General features: G+C 48.9%; 1 protein-coding gene and 1 long non-coding RNA gene across 12 annotated transcripts in view; one reads left to right on the forward strand and one right to left on the reverse strand.

Moving 5' to 3' along the window:
- Positions 1-23,418, reverse strand: part of DEPDC5 (DEP domain containing 5, GATOR1 subcomplex subunit) — a 171,723-nt gene that overhangs the window by 100,778 nt on the left and 47,527 nt on the right. For all 11 annotated transcript variants that reach the window (XR_013223698.1, XM_077294210.1, XM_077294177.1 and 8 more), the window contains exons 12-15: positions 6,678-6,756; positions 5,873-5,976; positions 5,708-5,782; positions 5,489-5,623 (exon numbers count right to left, since the gene is read on the reverse strand). Coding sequence is in view for 10 of the 11 variants with exons in the window: in XM_077294210.1 (XP_077150325.1) it covers positions 5,489-5,623; positions 5,708-5,782; positions 5,873-5,976; positions 6,678-6,756 (393 nt within the window). In the remaining variant the exon portion in view is untranslated. The remainder of the gene's footprint in view (positions 1-5,488; positions 5,624-5,707; positions 5,783-5,872; positions 5,977-6,677; positions 6,757-23,418) is intronic.
- The window catches only part of LOC143815282 (uncharacterized), a 71,050-nt gene that overhangs the window by 40,049 nt on the left and 7,583 nt on the right, over positions 1-23,418 (forward strand). The gene's annotated exons all lie outside the window — the stretch shown is intronic.

Consider the following 23,418-nt stretch of genomic DNA (forward strand, 5'->3'; position numbering starts at 1 on the left):
GCACCGCGGATATCACGGAAGCGTTGCCTCTGCTCAGAGGAGGATCTTGTATACCTCGGCCAAGGCGCTCCGAGTTCCCCCCTGATGGTTGACATATGCCACCGCAGTGGCATTGTCCGTCTGGATTCAGATAGGTAGACCCCTGAGAATCCTTTTCCAGTGACGAAGGGAGAGAAAGATGGCCCGAATCTCGAAGACGTTGATCGGCAGAGAAGACTCCTGCGCCAACCAACGACCCTGAACAGTCAGGTGGCGAAACACCGCGCCCCAGCCGAGCAGGCTGGCGTCCGTAGTCACCACCTGCCAGTGAACTGGAAGGAAGGACCTGCCCTGGGAGATAAGAGGTGACATCAGCCACCAATTGAGGGACCGTATGACCCGGGGAGAGAGTCAGATCGGACGATCCAGGGACAAGACAGACCTGTCCCAGTCCCACTGTGACAGGATGGCCTGCTGAAGAGATCGTGAGTGAAATTGGGCAAAGGGAATCTCTTTCAATGTTGCTACCATCCTCCCCAGGACCTTCATGGTCGATCGGAAAGAGGGAAGCCGAGGACCCTGGAGCAAGCGTACGTCCCGACAAAGGATGGATCTCTTGTCTTCGGGAAGGAAGACCTTGGTCTGACGAGTGTCGAAGAGCATGCCCATGAAGACGTGGCACTGGGAAAGAACAAGACAGGATTTCTTCTTGTTGACAAGCCACCCGAAACGGGCTAGAGTGTCGAGGACGATGGAGAGGCTCTCGTGAGCCTGAGAAAAGGATGGAGCCTTGATGAGGATGTAGTCGAGGTACGGAAAAAGTACCAGTCCCGACCCTCAAGATGGCTATCAGCGCCACCATGATCTTCGTGAAAACTCTGGGAGCGGTTGCGAGACCGAACGGAAGGACGACGAACTGAAAATGGTCCTGGAGCACCGCAAAGCGCAGGAATCGGTAATGTCCCGGGAATATCGGGACATGGAGGTAGGCGTCCTGAATATCTATGGAACACAGAAATTCTTGAGCCTCCATGGAAGCAATTACTGAACGAAGGGATTCCATCCTGAAGTGTCATAGACAAACTCTCTTGTTCAGCAATTTGAGATCCAGAATGGGACGAACCTTGCCGTCTTTTTTTGGTACCACAAAAAGATTGGAATAGAAACCTGTGAACCGTTCTTTTTCTGGGATGGGAACGATTACCCCGGCTTTGAGGAGAGAAGCAATGGCTGCGAAGAAACCCGGAACTGGAGAGGGGTCTCTTGGAGTTCGGGATTCGAAGAAACGATCCCAGGGCCGTGAAATGAACTCTATTTTGTATCCCGAGGATACAACTTCCCTGACCCATGCGTCCTCTACTGAGGAGATCCAGATGTCCCTGAAGAAGAGGAGACGGTCTCCCAGCCTGGGAAGTAGGCTGGGGTCTTGCTGTGAGTCATGCCGAGATGGATTTTCCAGTCCTAGACCTGGAGGATATACGCTGGGAGTAGTGAGAGCGCCAGGAAGGAGTGGGTCTAAAGGATACAGTCTTCTTCTCTTGGCGTGCCTGTGGCCTCTGTTGCTGCTGGGAAAAGTAGTTTGACGCCGCAAAGCGACGAAAAGGCAGAAAGGACCGAACTTGCCAACTAGGAGGAGGGCGACGAGGTTTAGACTGGGGAAGAAGAGAACTAGTGCCCCCGATGGCGTCCAATGATTTGGTCCAGCTTAGAACTAAAGAGACGTGAACCTTGAAAAGGCAGGCTGGTAAGGGACTTTTTAGAAGAAAAGTCCGCCTGCCAGGCCTTGAACCAAACGGTCCGGCGGATGGCAACAGCATTGCTGGACGCCTGAGCCGCACAAGACGCGGCATCCAGGGAGGCGGAGACCAGGTATTCACCCGCGTGAGAAATCTGGTTGGCAAGCTCCACCAGCTGTCTGGGTGGAGCCCCGTCCAGGATGCCCCGACGCAGTTGTTTGGCCCATTCGGATATGGATTTTGAAACCCAAGTGGAAGCAAAAGCCGGGCATAGAGTAGCTGCGGCCGCTTCAAAAGCTGACTTCGCAAAGGATTCTATGACTATCGTTAGAATCCTTCAGAGATGCTCCACCGGACAGTGGAAGGACCGTGTGGGTGGACAGCCTGGAAGAAAGGTGTCAGACGCCCATGGAGCTGGTGATGGACGTCCTAGTCTCCTCCAACCGACAGGCTCTGGTGGGTGAGTGGGTGGGGGACAGAGCTAGGACCGGACTTCTAAGCACGCTTGTGTGCTAGGATCTTGGTCCTGCTGTCGGATCTATGAGGATACAGGGTGGCAGTACACGCCGTACTCATAGTCCGTATTGTGGGATTACAGGTGTGACTGTTCACCCTGTATCCCTCCGGAAAACCTGAAAGAAAACGACGCCCATTGAGGTAGATAAGGGTCTAATGAAAGACCCATGTCCACCTCCTACGGACACTAAGCTAAACTGAAGTGCATAATGCCAGTTGGTGGGGTGTACACTGCACAGGAGGAGCGTTTAGCGCATAAATTGGCTAATTCATGTGTACCTGTGGCTATCAGGTACACATGAATTGGCCAATTTATGCGCTAAATGCTCTCATTTTTTCATATTTCTAGTGCAGTAATGCAGTTCAATTTCTTGTTTCATGTTTGCATGTTTTAGCGCCGAGGTGCTGCCTTATTTATTTGACTGTATACGAGTTGGTGACTCTAGGTTAAGCACCTGTTCACACTAAGGGTACTGTCACACAGTGGCACTTTTGTCGCTACGATGGTACGATCCGTGACGTTCCAGCGATATCCATACGATATCGCTGTGTCTGACACGCAGCAGCGATCAGGGATCCTGCTGAGAATCGTACGTCGTAGCAGATCGTTTGGAACTTTCTTTCGTCGCTGGATCTCCCGCTGTCATCGCTGGATCGGTGTGCGTGACAGCGATCCAGCGATGCGTTCGCTTGTAACCAGGGTAAACATCGGGTTACTAAGTGCAGGGCCGCGCTTAGTAACCCGATGTTAACCGTGGTTACCAGCGTAAAAGTAAAAAAAACCAAACAGTACATACTTACATTCCGGTGTCTGTCCCCCGGCGTTCTGCTTCTCTGCACTGTGAGCGCCGGCCGTCCGGAAAGCGAGCACAGCGGTGACGTCACCGCTGTGCTTTCCGGCTGGCAGACACAGTGCAGAGAAGCACAGCGCCGGGGGACAGACACCGGAATGTAAGTATGTACTGTTTGTTTTTTTTTACTTTTACGCTGGTAACCACGGTAAACATCGGGTTACTGAGCGCGGCCCTGCGCTTAGTAACCCGATGTTTACCCTGGTTACCCGGGGACTTCGGCATCGTTGGTCGCTGGACAGCTGACTGTGTGACAGCTCCCCAGCGACCACACAACCACTTACCAACGATCACGGCCAGGTCGTATCGCTGGTCGTGATCGTTGGTAAATCGTTTAGTGTGACAGTACCCTTAGTCTATGTTTGGATGTGACGGTCAGTTTTTTGAAATTTGTATTCATTAGCCTTCTGACTGAGCACTCCTCCACCACCTCTTAGCCACAGGTGTTTTAATCGCAGCAGGTCCATTACCCCTCCACAGAGAGAGAGAAATTTAGTCTAAGAAGAGGATTCACAGGTTCCCATTCAGATGAAGACTTTTATTCTCAGCGAGGAAAGGAAAGTTTAGGACCTGGTATACGAGAGATGCCTTAATGTGGCTACCAGGTACACATGAATTGGCCAATATATGCGCTAAACGCTCTTATTTTTTCATATTTCTAGTGCAGTAATGCAGTTCAATTTTCAGGTTTGCTTGTTTTAGCGTCGCAGTGTGCTGCCTTATTTATTTGTCTGAAAAACCAGAGAGGCATCTGCCCAGCCTGGGAGATTCCCTGGAATCTGGAGATGAGTCATGCAGAGAAGGATCTGCCAGGTCTAGACCAGGTGGATCTACTCAGCGCGTCACTGGGATGCCGGGGGGGGTCTAAAAGGCCCTTTTCCTATCCTGGCGAGTCTGTGGCCTCTCTTGGTGGGAGAAAACCTTCATTGAAAAGAAACGGCAAAAGGGCTGAAACTTAGAGGAGGCCGGCTAGGTCTGGACTGAGGAAGGAGAGAGCTTGTCCCTCCGGTGACCTCCTTAATAATTTGGTCCACCTTGGAGCCAAAAAGACAGAAACCCTGGAAAAGCAAGTTGGTAAGGGACTTTTTAGAAGATAAGTCCGCTTGACACGCCTTAAGCCAAATACTCCGTTGGATGGCAACTACATTACTGGACACCTGAGAAGCACATGAAGCAGCATCCAGGGAGGTGGATAACATGTACTTGCCTGCCTGAGAAATCTGGTCCGAGAGGCCTTCCAATTCCCCCGGTCTGGCTCCAGAGAGAATGCCCTGATGGAGTTGTTTAGCCCATGCCACAATTGACTGACACCCTGGTGGTGGCAAAAGCAGGGCACGTTCTACAACTAAAAGGAACTCCTCTCTAACTACAAACCCTGAATAAAAGTTAGAGGATGGGGGAAGCAAAAACTCATCCATCATCATCTATCATGTTCCTCCATCTCTTCATTATCTTCATCCTTTGTTTTTCTTCTTCTTTATCTTCTTCTTTATCTTCTTCTTTGCCCGAATCTTCTCCCCCGACAACTCTGGACCGGAACCTGATGGAGAGAGAAGGGGGATGTTCCTCTCCATCCTGACGTGAGACCTTCAGTGGCTGTCCAGGCCTCTTGGGAATGTGGGATGTCCATGCCTCATGAAACCGACAGGCTCTGGTGGGCGAGTGGGTAGGAGACAGGAGCCAAGGCCAATGTTCGGATCACCTAAACACTCTTCAAGTTTTAGGGGTTGGGATCCTGACGACTAGATGTATGAGGATACGGAGTGGCAGTACATGCCATACTCCGTTTCTACGTGGGAGTACAGTGTGACTGTTCACACTGTATCCCTCCAGAGGTAAAGAAGAAGATCCATCTGAAATAGAAGAGACGATACTGGAAAACGACAACAACCGAGGTAGATATGGGTCTAGTGAAAGACCCATGTCCACCTCTTGCTGACACTAAGTTAAACTGATTATCCTAGTGCCAGTCGGTGGGGTGTACACTGCAGAGGAGCGAACCTTTTTTGTGCGTAGTGTCAGCCTCCCAGCAGCATACACCCATGGTTTTCTGTGTCCCCCAATAAAGCGATAGAGAAATACTGATGGCAAAAAAAAACAACAAGCTGTGTGCATGAGATTTCTGAAATAACAGACATAGCTGGTATTGTAAAACGCAGCTGAAAATTAGCATAAAAAAGCAGCAAAAAAAGGCCAGTGAGGACTTAGCCTAACTAAAGGGAACAGGTGTCTTTCTGTCATGAAATTGGCAGACTATTGTAAATTAAAAAAAAAAAAAAAAAGCTAACTTACCATATTTCTATTCCTTTATTCTATACTCCATTTTAGCTTGGAAAAATGTTCAAATGCAGCTTACACTACAACCAGATGCATGCTTCCCTACCAATCACTGTATTTTTTCCTTACCATTATCAATCATACGCTGTTTAGTTAAGATCATAAGAGAACGGTCCACCTGGAATACACCAACCCCCGGAGTGATGACTACTGACATTTGTCCTGTCCTGTCAAAGTTTCGGTTTATATAATGCTTATCAAACACTGGGAAATAAAAAAGAACAAATAAAAATATAGGAAATAAACCAAAATAAAGCACACCATAGTTTTATAGGTACTTAGAATTACCATTAAAGGACAGATTAATAGCTTCTAGATAGTTTCCCTGGTCAGATGTGGAGTTGTATCCTGGAGGAAAGGATTCTGAAGACACAAAAATCAGTAAAATTCCACAGTATTGTTTGATAATCTAATAAAACTTTTAGATATCATTGTGTCTATACAATCGGCTACCTGCATTTTCCAGTCGAACCAGCACTGGATACTGGATGAAAAGCTTCTTCACAGTAACTAGTAGTGAAGTCCATTCCTCTCGCCTTTCATTCTGTACCACCACCCTGAGAAAAAGGCAGACAGGGTTATTTCTAACTGCTGAAACTATAGAAAATCTAGAAAAATTAAGACAGCGGCACAACACTAATGAAAAAAAAACTTTATTCAGGCATAGCAAGCCATATTAAAAACATGAAAAGCCTTACGCGTTTCGGGTGCATGCAGCACCCTTAGTCATAGGATATACAATTATAAACACAGCCAGAATAAATATCAATGAACAACCAATCACAGATAACAAAAAAATAATTACATATGCACAAGGTGTGGATGCAAACACAGAAGAAGAAAAAAAAACACTGGAAAAAAAAAAATCAATAAATATAAAATAGATCCGATGGGCATGAACTCAAGAAACGATCTATTTTATATTTATTGATATGTTTTTTTTTCTTGCTGCTGTGTTTGCATCCACACCTTGTGCATATGTAATTAATTATTTGTCATCTGTGATTGGTTGTTCATTGATATTTATTCTGGCTGTGATTTTAATTGTATATCCTGTGACTAACGGTGCTGCCTGCACCTGAAACGCGTACATTTTTCCTGTTTGGCTGTGCTCACTAGCCTTGCGAGCACCCACCTGCCTTCTGATTTGGCTCTACCCATTTGGTGTTGCATGTGGATCCCCTTGAAGCTCCCAGACCCCCTTCTCCTATACAAAATCTATTAAATGGTAAAATAAAAATAATATGGATTTACATACTTGTAGAAGTCTTCATAGAATCTGCCCTTGTGATCCTGTAAAATGGTAGCATTGTTGCGATGGGCTTCTGGAAATTCATCTTAAAAATGAAAAAACATAAGACATATAAGCTGTACCTATGACAGAAGAAGGCAAATCAATAAATTAAAATAAATGAAGATAGAAGGAAAACCAAAAGCATTGCCAGAATAGTTGGGCAAAGTAAATGCTACTCAATGAAAAAAAAGAAAAAAGAAAAAAAAAGTATTTTAAAGACATTGCTATTCAGAAATTATTACACAAGGGACACCAACGTATCACTGAGGTGTTTGTATATTCATTTCAATGAAGTGGAACCGAACATGTGTCACCTTAGCAAAGATAAGACTTAAGTCGTTTAAGTTTCTCACGATGATCTCTTAAAATTACCAGATTTTCGGGGGTGCATATCAATATAAATAAATCTAATATATATGTATATGTAAGAGAAAGTCTCTTTAGATAAAGAGAGATACATGGCTCCCTATATATCTATTTGTATATGTACCGTATTTTGCGGATTATAAGACGCGCCCCAAATTTTGAGGAGAAAAATGGGAAAAATTAAGTTTTTTTTAAATAAAATGGTGGTGCTTCTTATAACCCATGCATCTTATTGTTTACCGGGGGGTGGTGGCTGCCGAGAAGCAGGGTCGCTGCTGGATTAGGGAAGAGTGGAGCGTTGCTGCAGGCTGGGATGAAGGGATGTTCGGATGTGCGCAGCTGCCGGTGTTCGGTGGTGCGGGAGCTCTGCCAACATTTAGTGAAAGCCCAGAGCCCCCGCACGCTTACTATGCGGTGGACTCTGGGAAAATGGCTGCCAGGGGCGGTGCATGTGCAGATGCAGACCTCGGCACCAAGATCTCGGGAGATGAGAGCTCACGGCACCACTCTTCCCTCCTCCTGCAGCAACCCTGGGACCCTGCTCCACCACGGCCAGTAAGGTATATCCACATTATAAGACGCACCCTCACTTTCTCATACATACACAAAACACACACAGATGCTCCTCACAAAATTAGAATAGCATCAAAAAGTTAATTTATTTCAGTTCTCCAATACATAAAATGCAACTCATTATATAGAGTCATTACAAACAGAGTGACCCATTTCAAGTGTTTATTTCTGTTAATGTTGATGATTATGGATTGCAGCCAATGAAAACCCAAAAGGTCATTATCTCAGTAAATTAGAATACTTTATAACATCAGCTCGAAAATAGGGATTTTTGTGTACTCATCGTAAAATCCTTTTCTCCAAGCCACTCATTGGGGGACACAAGACCATGGGTGTATGCTGCTGCCACTAAGTAAATACAAAAAGGGTTAGCTCCACCTCTGCAGTATACACCACCCACTGGCTCCTGATAGAACCAGTTCAGTGACCAAGCAGTAGGAGATTAACAAAAATTAACGTGGTAAGCTTCTTGAATAGTCAACTTAATCCATCTGGCTATTGTTGACTTACAAGCGGCCAATCCCTTCTGGTGTCCCGCCGGGAGCACGAACAGGGCATCCATCTGGTGAAAAGGTGCAGTCCTAGATACGTACTTCCTAAGAGTCCTCACAAGATCTAAGGAATGAAGAGCCTTTTCCACTCAGTGAACCGAAGCAGGACAAAACGAGGGAAGCACGATATCCTAATTATATCCTTAAAAGAAGACACCACCTTAGGAAGGAAGGACGGAGATGGTCTGAGGACCACCTTGTCACGGTGAAAAACCAGAAAGGGAGTGTGACAGGAAAGGGCAGCTAACTCCGAGACTCTTCTGATCAAAGTAATCGCTACAAGGAAGGCAACCTTCCATGAAAGGAGAGATAGGGAGATGTCCTACAACGGCTCGAAGGGAGACTCTTGTAGAACACTCAGAACCAAATTAAGGTCCCAGACGTCTAGAGGCGCTTTATAGGGGGATACCACATGGGAGACTTCCTGGAAGAACGTTTTCACCTGGGGTTTGGAAGTGATCTTATGCTGGAACAGGACGGACAAGGCCAAGACCTGCCCTTTGAAGGAACTCGGCACTAGACCCAAGTCCAGACCGGACTGAAAAAATTCCAAAATGGTGGGAATGTTGAAATTGAGCGGATGACTACCTCTGCTTGTGCACCAGTTGAAGATCCGATGATAGATACGCACCGACACCGACTTTTGAGCACTGATCATGGTGGAAACTACTTTTTGGGAAAAACTCGCTTGAGTCAGAACCCAGGATTCAACGGCCAAGCCATCAAACACAGGGCCCCCGAGTTCTGATGGTAAATCGGACCCTGAGAAAGCAGATCCGGCCGATCTGGGAGTCGCCAAGGAACGTCTGCGATCAATTGAACGAGTTCTGCGTACCACGCTCAGCGTGGCCAGTCCGGGGCAATGAGAATCACCGGTACCCCCTCTGCCTTGATCTTCCTGATGACCTTCGGAATCAAGGGTAAGGGGGGAAACAGATATGGAAGATGAAAGCGACTCCAGGGGAGGACCAGCGTGTCCACCCCGATGGCACTCGGGTCCTGGGCTCGGGCCACAAACTCTGGTACCTTGGCATTGAACTAAGAAGCCATCAGGTCTATGTCTGGAGTCCACCAGCGAATGCACATCTGCTGGAAAATTTCCTGATGGAGAGATAACTCTCCCAAGGCCAGACACTGACGGCTGAGGAAATCCGCAGCCCAATTTTCCATTCCTGGAAAGTGAATGACCGATATGACCAAGTGGTTCCTTTCAGCCCAACAAAGGATGTGTTCCACCTTGCACATTGCGGCTTTGCTGGGAGTGCCTCCTTGATGACTGATGGTAGGCCACAGCTGTGGCATTGTCCGAATGGATACGGATGGGGCGGCCGGCTAGGAGACGATGGAACCGACGCAGGGACAGCCAAATCACCCGGATCTCCAGGACATTGATGGGAAGATGAGATTCTTGCGGGGACCAATAGCCCTGGGCAGTGTGATGACAAAAAAACAGCTCACCAGCCGAGAAGACTAGCGTCGGTCGTGACCACCAGCCAATGGAACGGGAGAAAGGACTTCCCCTTGAAGGAGGGAGGACCGGAGAGTCCACCACTGGAGTGCCTGCTTGACTCGAGGGGTCAGTCAACATGGACGATCGAGGGAAGAAGGACTCTTGTCCCATGTATCCAAGAGTGCGTGCTGCAGAGGCCGATCATGGAGTTGGGCGAACGGGATTGCTTCCATTGCGGCTACAATCTTCCCAAGAATCCTCATGCCGAAACAGATGGAATAAGGAGATGAATGACAGAGCGACCGGACTCCGTGTTAAAGGGCTAGGACCTTGTCCTGAGGGAGAATCACCAATCCTAGGGAAGTGTCCAAGATCATGCCCAGGAAGGTAATCTGCTGAGCCGGTATGGGAGAGGACTTGTTCAGGTTGATTAAAACAGCCAAGCCGAGAAAGAGTATCCAAGGAAACGCGGACGCACTCCTCGCAGGCTTGGAAAGATGGCCCTTTGATCAGTAGGTCGTCTAGATAAGGTAGATCGGCTAAGCCCGGAGAGTGTAGAATGGCCATGGCAGCCGCCATGACCTTTGTGAATACCCTGGGGGCGGTCGCGAGGCTGAAAAACAAGGCTGTGAACTGAAAATGTTCTCCACGAACTGCAAAGCGAAGAAATCTTTGGTGAGGAGGAAAAATTGGGATGTGAAGATAGGCATCCCGAATGTTGATGGAGACTAGAAACTCCCCTCGTTCCATCGAGGAGATGACAGAACAGAGGGATTCCATCCTGAAATGTCAAACTCTGACGAATTTGTTAGAAGCTTTAAGTCCAGGATGGGTCTGGCTGAACCATCCTTCTTTGGTACCGTGAACAGGCTTGAATAGAACCCTTGGAACCTTTTCATTCTCTGGAACCGAAGTAATGACCCCGTCTCGGTGGAGAGACTCGATGGCTTGGTAAAAAGCCCGAGCCCGCCTCGGGTGGATGGGAAGAAGAAAATCGGGATGGATGAGGGGAAGAAAATTCTATTTTGTACCCGAAGGACTACCAGATCTCTGACCCACTCGTCGTGAACAACTGCGAGCCAGACATGGCGAAAGAGGAGTAGGCGGCCGCCTACTCTGATGGTGTCGTCTGGGCAAGGTTGCGAATAATTTAGTCGAGGATCTGAAGGGTCTGGATCCCCCAGCCCTGGACTGCCTGGGGCGGCCCGTCCACGAGTGGTTGAGTTTGGGTGAGGACTGGGGACTCTTGTCCCTCTTAGCGGGGTGCCCAGAACCAGGGGAACTAGCCGTCGAGTACCACCCGTAATTGCTGTGAAAGGACTGAATACTTCTCTGCAGCTGACACCTAACTCTTTGCTGGGGGAGGAATTCCCTCTTCCCGCCTGTAGCGTCTGAAATCAGTTGGTCCAGTTTTTCTCCGAATAAACAACCACTGAGAAAAGGAAGAGATGTTAAGGACTTTTTAGGTGCAGAGTCTGCTCGCCAGTTCCTCAGGCATAGTGACCTAATAGCTACAGCGTTGGAAGCTGTAAGCGCAGAGCAATTAGCCACATCCAGGGAAGCATTTACTAAATAATCACCAGCCAAAGAAATTTGATTGGCCAACTCCCCTTCCTCAGAAGGAAGATCACTCTTCTGTATGGCCTTATGCAGGTAATCTGCCCAGTAAGCCACTGCTTTAGCTACCCAGGTCGCTGCAAAGGAGGGAAAAAGTGCTGAGCCAGACGCTTCAAAAAAAATCGAAAGAACGAGGCTGTCAGACGATCTGTGGGATCTTTAATGGAAGATCTATCTGGTAGGGACAGCAGAGCCTTGGATGATAAAGGCGATACAGGAGGATACACTGGAGGAGATTCCGTCCAATGTTTGCGGAGGTCAGGGGAGAAAGGATATCTGGTCTCCAACAATCTCTGACCTGCAAAGCGTTAGTCCAGTGACATAGGGAGCACCCAGACAATGTCCTAAAACTCAGGGTGATCGGCAAACACCCTATGAGGACGTTTAGACCTTTTAAAAGACACTCCAGTATCCGAGTGTGACAACATAGGCTCTTCGTCGACCTGCGGTGACTGGATGACAGCCTCAATGAGACTATCCACAGTAGCCCGATAACCTGGGGACTCTAGGTCAAGGGGCCCATCCCACTCAGATTCAAAGTCATGTTCACTGTCCACTCCTGGAGAGGGAGAGCGAGAAACAGTGCTAACAGACGCTGAAGCTCCAGAGGGCCTGGGGGGCGAGCTATGTAGCCGCTTTCTCGATGCTTGTCTGTGCCTTAAGCGAGGACGATGGTTCCCCTGATGTAGGGGAATTCTCTGAGACAGACGGATTAGCGGTTGTGGTCCTGGAAGGAACCTGGAGGGACTCGATGACCTTAGTCAAAGAAGCCATAGATTGCAAAAGTGACAAGGCCCACTCAGGGGGACTGGTCACCGTAGGTTCGGTCGCGGTTGCGGGTTCCTGAGCGCATTTGGGATCGCAAGCCTAACAGCGGAGTAGTAAGCCCACTTGGTAACGCAGCCTGACAGGAGGTGCATAAAGCGAAAAACACTGTGTTTTAGCAGTCTTTTTAGAGGTTTTAGGTAGAGACATGCTGTATCCGTTAACCCCAAAATACTGCAGGAAGCTAATTGTGCAGCTGAAAAACAGCAAGCACTTGAGGAAAAAATGGGAGGGAAGCCTGAGGGAAGTGTGGCAGAGCACTTACCCAGGACCTGTGCCCCCGAGAGTTCTGTCCCCAAGCGTGAAATGCCGGGCCTCAAGGGTAGAGGAAGCTTGCCGTACTGTGCCTGCTGGGTCGCAAAATATGGCCATCGAGAACAGGAAAGGCGCTTCTCGTAGCGTGCGAGAAGCGCCAGGCAGGTGGGCGGAACATCCGGAGTGATGCGTGGAAGGGGGTGGGATTATCGGCTTGCGGCCCAGCAAGGTCTGAAGCCAGGGACTAAATTAGTGGTGCCCGGCCGGAAATGACCGCTGGGCCCGCGACACGGTCAGGACCCGCCCGATGAAAAACTCACCGCCAGATGATCTGAGGGTTCCAGATCTCCCCCTGGAAGAAGCGATGGACAGAGCTGCTACTCTGTTCGCAGGTCAGGGCTGCAATAGTACAGTGCAGGAACCCTCAATCCACCATCCCTTTGAGAGGGAGGAGGAGAGGGACTGTCCAGCTCCCTGCAGCCCTGTTCCATCAGTGGTGGTGCAGTGGGAGCAGCACTGACACCATTGGGGGGGGGGAGGGGCTTCTGTGTATCCTGGTTGTCCAGCTGTGGCCTGGCTCAGAAGGGGGTACATGGAGGCGACACGCCGTGCTCCCTTCTGTTGCTGGTGCGGGGAGGTCGGCGCCCCTAAAAGCATTAAGTTACGTACCGGTAACGCCATTTTTCGGAGGCCCATGACAGCGCCACGAGAGAGGGGATCCGCCCTTCAGGAACAGGAAACCTACAGATACAAAAGGCGGCACCTCTCCCACGCATCAGTTGGATTCCAGAGCTTGAGAGGACCTCTATGGTTAATGGTACAAAAAAAAAAAGGATTTTTTGGTTGCTTACCGTAAAATCTGTTTCTTGGAGACTTCATTGGGGGACACAGGAACCATGGGTGTATGCTGCTGCCACTAGGAGGCTGACACTATGCAGATAAAAAAGTTAGCTCCTCCTCTGACCCCACCGACAGGAAGTAGGATATTCAGTTAGTGACAAAGCAGTAGGAGAAGCAATATAACATAACAGAGCTGTTCAACTTGGGAGGGTGCTGTGTCCCCCAATAAAGGCTCCGAGAAACAGATTATACGGTAAGCAACCAAAAAATCTTGTTGTCTCTATCGCCTCATTGGGGGACACAGGAACCATGGGACGTCCCAAAGCAGTCCCTGGGGAGGGAACAGCAGAAAACTCCATTCAGGATGGAGAACTCACCACTGCCGCCTGCAAGATCCTTCTGCCTAGACTGGCATCTGCCGAAGCGTAGGTATGGACCTTATAAAATTTGGCAAATGTGTGGAAGACCAGGTTGCCGCTTTGCAAAGCATGGTGTACCGCTGCTCAGGAAGTGCCCAATTCCCGGGTAGAGTGAGCCTCTGTTAACCCGGTAAGCCTCCAGAATAGTGGTTCCGATCCAGTGGGCAATCGTAGCCTTGGAGGCCAGTAGGCCTCTTCGAGCACCATCTGGAATGACAAACGGTCTGTCTTCCTAAAGGAGGCGGTCCTATACAAATAGATCCTCACCGCCCTGACCAGGTCTAGCCTGATCAGCAAACGCTCCAGAGAATGAGTAGGAGCAGGACAAAAGGAGGGATGGACGATCTCCTCATTGAAGTGAAAGGAGGTCACCACCCTGGGAAGAAAAGGCGGCGGAGGCCACAAAACCACCTTATCCTGTTGAAAAACCAAGAAATGGGGGCGACAGGAAAGAGCCACCACCTCCAAGACGCACCTAATGGAAGTGATGGCCACCAAAAAACGCCACCTTCCAGGACGGAACAGACAGTGAGACCTGGTGGAGAGGTTCAAAGGGAGAAACCCCACTGAGCCTCTGGAACGAGACTGAGGTCCCAGGGATCCACGGGAGTCCGGAATGGGGAAGCCGCATGCGTCACTACCTTGAAGGAAAGTTCTGACCTGAGAACGGGAGGTTAAAGACTTCTGAAAGAGAATGGAAAGGACTGATATCTGAGCCCTTTAGAGAACTAAGGGCAAGGCGAGCATCAAGTCCCACCTGGAGAAAGCCAACATGGAAGAGACAGCATCAGTGGCGAAACGTAATGGTACTCACACCAGTCAAAATAGGCTTTCCAGGTCCAAAAATAGACCCTGGAAAACAACGACTCCCTAGCCTGGATCATGGTGCATGTCACCCGATCAGAGAAACCAGACGCTCTCAGAAACCGTGGTTTCAACAGCAACGCTGTTAAATTGAGCGACCGAGAACTCTGGTGGCAGAACGGTCCTTTGCACAGAAGATATGGCCTGTTTGGGAGCCTCCAGGAGGTGTCCGCAAGGAGATTGACGATCTCTGTGAACCAGAGCCTTCTGGGTCAATCCGGTGCGATCAGAGTGATGGGCACCCCCTCCGTATTGATCTTCTTCAACAGATTGGGAAGAAGGAGAGGAAACAGATAGGGGAGTACAAATTGCGACTCAGGAATGGCCGAAGCATCGGCGTCCACCACGAGAGGATCAAAGGATCTGGAAATGAACTGTGGAACCTTCCTAATCAGTTGGAACGCTATGAGATCCACGTCCGGAGTTCCCCATCAAAGGCAAATTTGAATAGACCTACTGAAGCAGGGACCGCTCTCCTGCCACGAGGCCCTCGCGGCTGAGAGAAACAGCGGCCCAGTTGTCCACGCCGGGAAAATGCACTGCGGATATTGCCGGAAAGGTCGCCTCTGCTTAGAGGGGGATCTTGGATACCTCCGCCATTGCCAAGAGACTCGGAGTCCCTCCCTGGTGATTGACGTATGCCACCGCCGTGGCAATGGACGTTTGGACTGACAGACCTCAGAGAAGTATTTCCCAGTGAGGGAGGAACAGAAGGATGGCCCTTATCTCAAGGATGTTGATCGGCAGAGAGGACTCTTGCTCCGACCAACGCCCTATACACTGACGGATGGCGAAAACCGCACCCCAGGCAGGAAGCTTATGTCCGTCCACACCACCTGCCAATGGGCAGGTAGGAAGGACTGGCCCTGAAGAAAAAAAAAGAGGGGATGACAGGTACCAGCTGAGAGACCGTTTGACTACGGAGAGCCGAATCGGACGATCCAGAGACAGCACAGACCTGTCCCACTGAATAACAGGATGGCCTGCTGAAGTGGTCTCAAATGGAATTGCGCAAAAGGGATCGCTTCCGACGCTGCTATTATTCGTCCCAGAACCTTCATTGCTGAACGGAAGGAAGGCAGACGAGGGCCTTGCAGAGAGCAAACTCCGTCCTGGAGAATTGCTCGCCTCTCCTCGGGAAGAAAAAACCCTCAACTGACAGGTGACGAACAGCATGCCTAAGAAGACAAGGCGCTGAATCCGGAAAAGGCAAGACTTTGTTCTGTTGACCAGGCACCCGAAATGGGACAGGGAGTCGAGGACGATGGTCAGACTCTCCTGGGACTGAGAAAAGAACAGAGTCTTGATGAGAATGTTTTCGAGGTACGGAATGAGCACTAGGCCCCTGAACCTCAAAATGGCCATCAATGTCGCCATGATCTTTGTGAAGACCCTGGGAACCGAATGCGAGACCGAACGGCAGGGTGACAAACTGGAAATGATTCTTCTGCACCATGAAACGCAGGAACCTCTGGAGGGCTGCGAAAATCAGAAACATGGAGATAGGCGTCTTGATATCTATGGAGTACAGGAATTCCTGCGGTTCCATGGAAGCGATTACTGAACGGAGGGACTTCATCCTGAAATGCCGCAGGCGGACCCTTCTGTTCACTGACTTCAGATCTTGGATGGGCCGAACCACACCGCCCTTCTACGGCACTACAAACAGGTTTGAATAGAAACCTGTGAAGAGTTTCCACTTTTGGAGGGCGGTATTTGGAGAAGCGATCCCAGGGCCACGAAGCGACCCCTAACTTGTATCCTGAGGATACCACCTCCTTGACCTAGGCGTTCTCCGCCGAGGCAAGCCCAAATGTCCCTGAAAAACAGAAGACGCCCGCCCAACCTGGGAGAAACGCTGGGCTCTTGACACGAGTCATGCCAAGGAAGATTTGCAGTTACGGGAACGCCCGGAAGGAATGGACTTGGAGGAAGCCCCTTTTTTTTCTTTTTTTTTTTTTTTTTAAACCTGGCAAGTCTGCGGTCTGTGCTGGCCAGCAGAATCTTCCGTCGCCGCGAAACGGGCACAAAAGGAACAAACAGAGCGGAACTGCCTTTTCAGGGGAGGCTGGCGAGGGCTGGGCTGAAGAAGGAGATAACTCGTGCCCCTCCGTGGCATCCTTAATCATTTGATCCAGCATGGATCCAAACAGACTGGCCCCCTGGAAGGGGAGGCTGGAAAGGGACTTTGACGACAAGTCCGACTGCCATTCCTTGAGTCAAATATTCTGCCGGATGGCCACCATATTGCTGGACGCCTGAGTTGCACAATACACGGCATCTAGGGAGGCAGATATCAAAATATTTCCCTGCATAGGAAATCTGGTCCGCAAGGTCGGCTATTTCCCCCAGAGGTGTTCCGGCCAGGATGTCCTTACGAAGCGGTTTGGCCCCTGTAGCTATGGCCCTTGAGACAAAGGTAGAGGCTGAGGCCGGGTACAATGCAGGAGCAGCCACTTCAAAGGCTGACTTTGCCAGCGATTCTATACATCTATTATTGAAATCCTTGGGGGATGCTGCATTAGAAAGCGGGAGGACCGTGTGGATGTGCAGTCTGGAGACTGGCGGGTCCACTGCCAGGGAAGCAGTCCAGTTAGCGGTGAGCTCAGGGGAGAAGGGATATAGGATGCCGAGACGCTTCCCTCTCTGAAAGTCTAGTAGGGTACCTCCACATATTCACTGAGTGGGGCAAAGACCTTGGAAGTTGGTTTTGACCGTCTAAACAAAACCACCTAATCTGCGGGTTCTGTATAGGTATCCGTGATGCCTAAGGTCTGGTGACCGCAACAAGAAGACTCTGTACCATATCTGTCCTGTTAGAGGCCTGTACTGAATCCAAGACTGAATCATCCTCTGAAAAACGCGACCGAGGATGCCTCGCCTGACTCAGGAGAGGAGGATCTGGAAGAGGGATCTCACCGTGCCAAACCGGAGGGCGAGATGGAGCGGGAAAAAGGACTTAGAATGGCGCTCCTGTCTGGATTTCTTGCGGCCTGTGTTGAAAAGGGGTTGGACAGAGAATCCTGTGACCCACTGGCAACTGCGGGAGCTGGAAGGGACAATCTGTCAAGCACAGACAACAGGGTCTGCAACACCCTGGTGAGGTCCGCCACAGACTGCGACAGAAAGGAAAACCGCCCAGGGATAGGGGTCTCGGGCTCACCCGGGGTAGGAAGGGACTCCTGGGCGATGGGAACAGTGGAGATGCTGCAGCCCTGACAGAGGGAAGAGGACTAACCTAAAGGGAGCCTGCCATTTCCCAGAGAGCACACAAAGTGTCTGACAGGAGTAGAGGAGGAAGAAGGAGCAGGAGGACGAGAACGCTCCCCTTTCAGGTTAGGCATGGTAAGAAGACCTACTAAAGAATGCCAGAATGTTAGGGCAACGGTAGAGATGCAGAGAGGAGTGCCAGACGGCTAAGCAGCGCTACTCACAGCAGGTGTAGTGTCCTGTAGTCTGCTCCCAGGCTGTAGCTGCGACAGGCATCAGGGCACAGGTCCAGGGCACCAGTAGGAAGATGGAGGCGGGGAACCCGGCCAGTGAAGGCGCACGCTGGTGGGAAAGGACCCGCTCTCAGAGGTTGGAAGGGGGGGCAGCATAAGCCACCGGGTCAAGAGGAGAACGCTCCACAGCTAGATGGCGGCGATCCCAGGCCGATTGGGGCGGCTGGAAGTAGTGGGCAGAGCTAGCCGCCCTGCACAGGAATGGGTACAGAGTCGGGTGGGAGAAAAGCCCGCCCGGATGTTGAGAGGATGGGGAGCGTAGCCAGCGCTGTAACTAGGCCCGAGAGAAGCCGGGACCTAGATTTGCAGCAAGTGACCGCCGGAGCATGGAGGGGGTGCGCGGAGGCCTCAAAACGCTGCGGTGGGATACCCGGTACCCCACCACCATCAGAAAAGGCAGGGAAAGCTCCCGAAGCTAAAAACCTCTGTAAAAATTACAGAATGGATGGCTTAAGGGGGCCGCAGGTATGAAAGAAATAAAGGATTTTTTTTCTTATCTTCTCATCTTCTTCCTGACTTCGCCAGAACCTGGGGAGAAAGAAAAGTACCTCCCCATCCAGCATGGATCCTGCGATATGGGACGTCCCGTCTCCTCAGACCGACAGGCTCTGGTGGGCGAGTGGGTAGGGGGACGGAGGCAGGACCAGATCCGGATCACCTGAACACGCTTCTGTGTTAGGGGCTGGGGTCCTGCCGACTAGACGTATGAGGATACGGGGTGGCAGTACACGCCGTACTCATAGTCTCTGTGGGAGTACAGGAGTGACTGTTCACCCTGTATCCCTCCGTGGTACCTGAAAAGGAACGACGCACACTGGGGTAGATATGGGTCTAATGAAAGACCCGTGTCCACCTCCTACTGACACTAAGCTAAACTGAATATACTACTTCCTGTCGGTGGGGTGTACACTGCAGAGGAGGAGCTAACTTTTTTATCTGCATAGTGTCAGCCTCCTAGTGGCAGCAGCATACACCCATGGTTCCTGTGTCCCCCAATGAGGCGATAGAGAAATATATTACTTTAACAATTCACGCTATGTGAAACTTATAGCGGAAGAAGAGCGCACCCATACTTCAAGAGAGGGAACTAAGGGTGCTGTCATGGGCCTCTGAAAAATGCTGTTACTGGTAAGTAACTTAATGCTTTATTCGGACTCCCATGACAGCACCACGAGAGAATTACAGAGATGTAAAAATAGCTTAGGGAGGGACTACAGCTTGCAGCACCCTTAACCCGAAGGTGAGCTAGACCCATGTCTAGCCTATAATGGTGAAAAAAGGTGCAAGGGGATGACCACGTAGCCGCCTTACATATCTGGTCTTACATATCTGGTCGATGGAAACTCCAGATCTCTCTGCCCAAGAGGTTGCCATGGCACAGGTAGAATGCGCCTTTAAGTTCTGTGGAGCCAGACCACCACCTGCTGTGTAAGCTAGAGAGATAGCCTCCCTAATCCATCTTGCTAATGTACATTTTGAAATCCTAAAACCCTTCCTAGCACCCTGGAAAGATATGAATAAAGCATTGTCTTTTTTCCAAGGATTAGTGACAGAAAGGTATTCTAAAAGACATCTTCTAACATCTAAAGTATGTAGTTATTCCTCCTTTTGGTTGGTGGGATTAGGGAGGAAGGAAAGGAGAACTATCTCTTGTGTCCTGTGGAAGTCTGAGGCAACCTTGGGCAAGTAGGCCAGGTCTGGCCTAAGTACTACCCTGTTGTCCAGAATCTGTGTGTAAGGGGAAATTCTAGAGAGTGCCTGAATTATTCTACGAGCCGATGTGATAGCCACTAAAAAAAGCTACCTTGAGGGATAGGATTTTAATTGAGGCAGATAACATAGGTTCAAATGGAGGCTGCATCATAGCTGTAAGGACTAAGTTCAAGTCCCATGGGACACACAAAACCCTGTGTATGGGCCTACATCTGCCAGCCGCTTTAATAAATCACGATATCCAGTAATTTCTTGCAATGTCATAATTAAATAATGCACCAAGGGCCGAAACCTGTACTTTCAGGGTACTAGTAGCCAGACCTAATTCAAGGCCTTTCTGCAAGAATTCGAGAATCTGCCCTATAGGTATCCCTTCTTTGGCTTTAAGGTCATAATGGCTAGAAATCGGCTCCAGGTTTTAGCATAGATCTTGGTTGTAACTGATTTTCTACTATTTAGAAGAGTATCTATTCGATTGGGGGAGAATCCTTTATCCTTTATTTACCCCTTCATGACCCAGCCTATTTTGACCTTAATGACCTGGCCGTTTTTTGCAATTCTGACAAGTGTCCCTTTATGAGGTAATAACTCAGGAACGCTTCAACGGATCCTAGCGGTTCTGAGATAGTTTTTTCGTGACATATTCGGCTTCACGTTCGTGGTAAATTTAGGTCGATAATTTTTTAGTTTATTTTTGAAAAAAATGGAAATTTGGCTAAAATTGTGAAAATTTCGCAATTTTCAAATTTTGAATTTTTATTCTGTTAAACGAGAGAGTTATGTGACACAAAATAGTTAATAAATAACATTACCCACATGTCTACTTTACATCAGCACAATTTTGGAACCAAAATTTTTTTTTGCTAGGAAGTTATAACGGTTAAAATTTGACCAGCGATTTCTCATTTTTACAACGAAATTTACAAAACCATTTTTTTAGGGACCACCTCACATTTGAAGTCAGTTTGAGGGGTCTATATGGCTGAAAATACCCAAAAGTGACACCATTCTAAAAACTGCACCCCTCAAGATGCTCAAAACTACATTCAAGAAGCTTATTAACCCTTCAGGTGCTTCACGGCAGCAGAAGCAACATGGAAGGAAAAAATGAACATTTAACTTTTTAGTAACAAAAATGATCTTTTAGCAACAATTTTTTTATTTTCCCAAGGGTAAAAAGAGAAACTGGACCCCAAAAGTTATTGTACAATTTGTCCTGAGTACGCCGATACCCCATATGTGGGGGGAAACCACTGTTTGGGCGCACGGCAGGGCTCGGAAGGGAAGGAGCGCCATTTGACTTTTTCAATGAAAAATTGGCTCCAATCTTTAGCGGACACCATGTCGCGTTTGGAGAGCCGCTGTGTGCCTAAACATTGGAGCTCCCCCACAAGTGACCCCATTTTGGAAACTAGACCCCCCAAGGAACTTATCTAGATGCATAGTGAGCACTTTGAACCCCCAGGTGCTTCACAATTTGATCCGTAAAAATGAAAAAGTACTTTTTTTTTCTCACAAAAAATTTCTTTTAGCCTCAATTTGTTCATTTCCACATGAGCAACAGGATAAAATGGATCTTAAAATTTATTGGGCAATTTCTCCTGAGTACACTGGTACCTCATATGTGGGGGTAAACCACTGTTTGGGCACACAGCAGGGCTCGGAAGGGAAGGAGCGCCATTTGACTGTTTGAATGAAAAATTAGCTCCAATCGATAGCGGACACCATGTCGCGTTTGGAGAGCCCCTGTGTGCCTAAACATTGGAGCTCCCCCACACGTGACCCCATTTTGGAAACTAGACCTCCCATGGAACTAATCTAGATGTGCGGTGACCACTTTAAACCCCCAAGTGCTTCACAGAAGTTTATAACGCAGAGCCGTGAAAATAAAAAATCATTTTTCTTTCCTCAAAAATTATTTTTTAGCCAGCAAATTTTTTTTTCACAACAGTAACAGGAGAAATTGGACCCCAAAAGTTGTTGTCCAGTTTGTCCTGAGTATGCCGATACCCCATAAGTGGGGGGGGAACCACTGTTTGGGCACACGTCGGGGCTCAGAAGGGAAGTAGTGACGTTTTGAAATGCAGACTTTGATGGAATGGTCTGCGGGCGTCACGTTGCATTTGCAGAGCCCCTGATGTACCTAAACAGTAGAAACCCCCCACAAGTGACCCTATTTTGGAAACTAGACCCCCCAAGGAACTTATCTAGATATGTGGTGAGCACTTTAAACCCCCAAGTGCTTCACAGAAGTTTACAACGCAGAGCTGTGAAAATAAAAAATCATTTTTCTTTCCTCAAAAATGATGTTTTAGCAAACAATTTTTTATTTTGGCAAGGGTAACAGGAGAAATTGGACCACAAACGTTGTTGCCCAGTTTGTCCGGAGTATGCTGGTACCCCATATGTGGGGGTAAACCACTGTTTGGGTGCACAACGGGGCTCGGAAGGGAGGGAGCACCATTTGACTTTTTGAACGCAAGATTGGCTGGAATCAATGGTGGCGCCATGTTGTGTTTGGAGACCCCTGATGTGCCTAACCCTAATCCCAACTCTAACCCCAACACACCCCTAACCACAACCCTAACCCCAACACACCCCTAACCCTAATCACAACCCTAACCACAACCCTAACCCCAACACACCCCTAACCCTAATCCCAACCCTAACCCTAACCCAACCCTAACCACAACACACCACTAACCCTAACCACAAGCCTAATCTTAACCCTATTTCCAACCCTAGCCCAAATTCCAACCCTAACTCTAATTCCAACCCTAACTCTAAGGCTATGTGCCCACGTTGCGGATTCGTGAGATTTGTCTGCACCATTTTTGAAAAATCCGCAGGGAAAAGGCACTGCGCTTTACCTGCGGATTTCCAGTGTTTTTTTGTGCGGATTTCACCTGCGGATTCCTATTGAGGAACAGGTGTAAAACGCTGCGGAATCCGCACAAAGAATTGACATGCTGTGGAAAATACAACGCAGTGTTTCCGCGTGGTATTTTCCGCACCATGGGCACAGCAGATTTGGTTTTCCATAGGTTTACATGGTACTGTAAACCTGATTGAAAACTGCTACGAATCCACATCGGCCAATCTGCTGCGGATCCGCAGCCAAATCCGCACCGTGTACACATAGCCTAATTCTAAGGGTATGTGCACACGCTGCGGAAAACGCTGCGGATCCGCAGCGTTTCCGCAGCAGTTTCCCATGAGTTTACAGTTCAATGTAAACCTATGGGAAAACAAAAAACGCTGTGCACATGCTGCGGAAAAAACTGCACGGAAACGCAGCGGTTTACATTCCACAGCATGTCACTTCTTTCTGTGGATTCCGCAGTGGTTTTACAGCTGCTCCTATAGAAAACCGCAGTTGTAAAACTGCAGTGAAATCCACAGAAAAACAGCGGTAAATCCGCAATAAATCCGCAGCGGTTTTGCACTGCGGAAAAATCCACAGAGGACCAGAATACGTGTGCACATAGCCTTACCCTAACCCTAATTGTAACCCTAACCCTAGCCCTAACCCTAGTGCAAAAATAAAAGTAAATATATTTTCTTTATTTTATTATTGTCCCTACCTATGGGGGTGATAATGGGGGGGGGGGGGTTCATTTACTATTTTTTTTTTATTTTGATCACTGTGATAGGTTTTATCACAGTGATCAAAATGTACATGGAACGAATCTGCCGGCCGGCAGATTTGGCGGGCGCACTGCGCATGCG

The sequence above is a fragment of the Ranitomeya variabilis genome, chromosome 1, assembly GCF_051348905.1.
Source record: "Ranitomeya variabilis isolate aRanVar5 chromosome 1, aRanVar5.hap1, whole genome shotgun sequence".
In the NCBI taxonomy this organism is placed as follows: Eukaryota; Metazoa; Chordata; class Amphibia; order Anura; family Dendrobatidae; genus Ranitomeya; species Ranitomeya variabilis.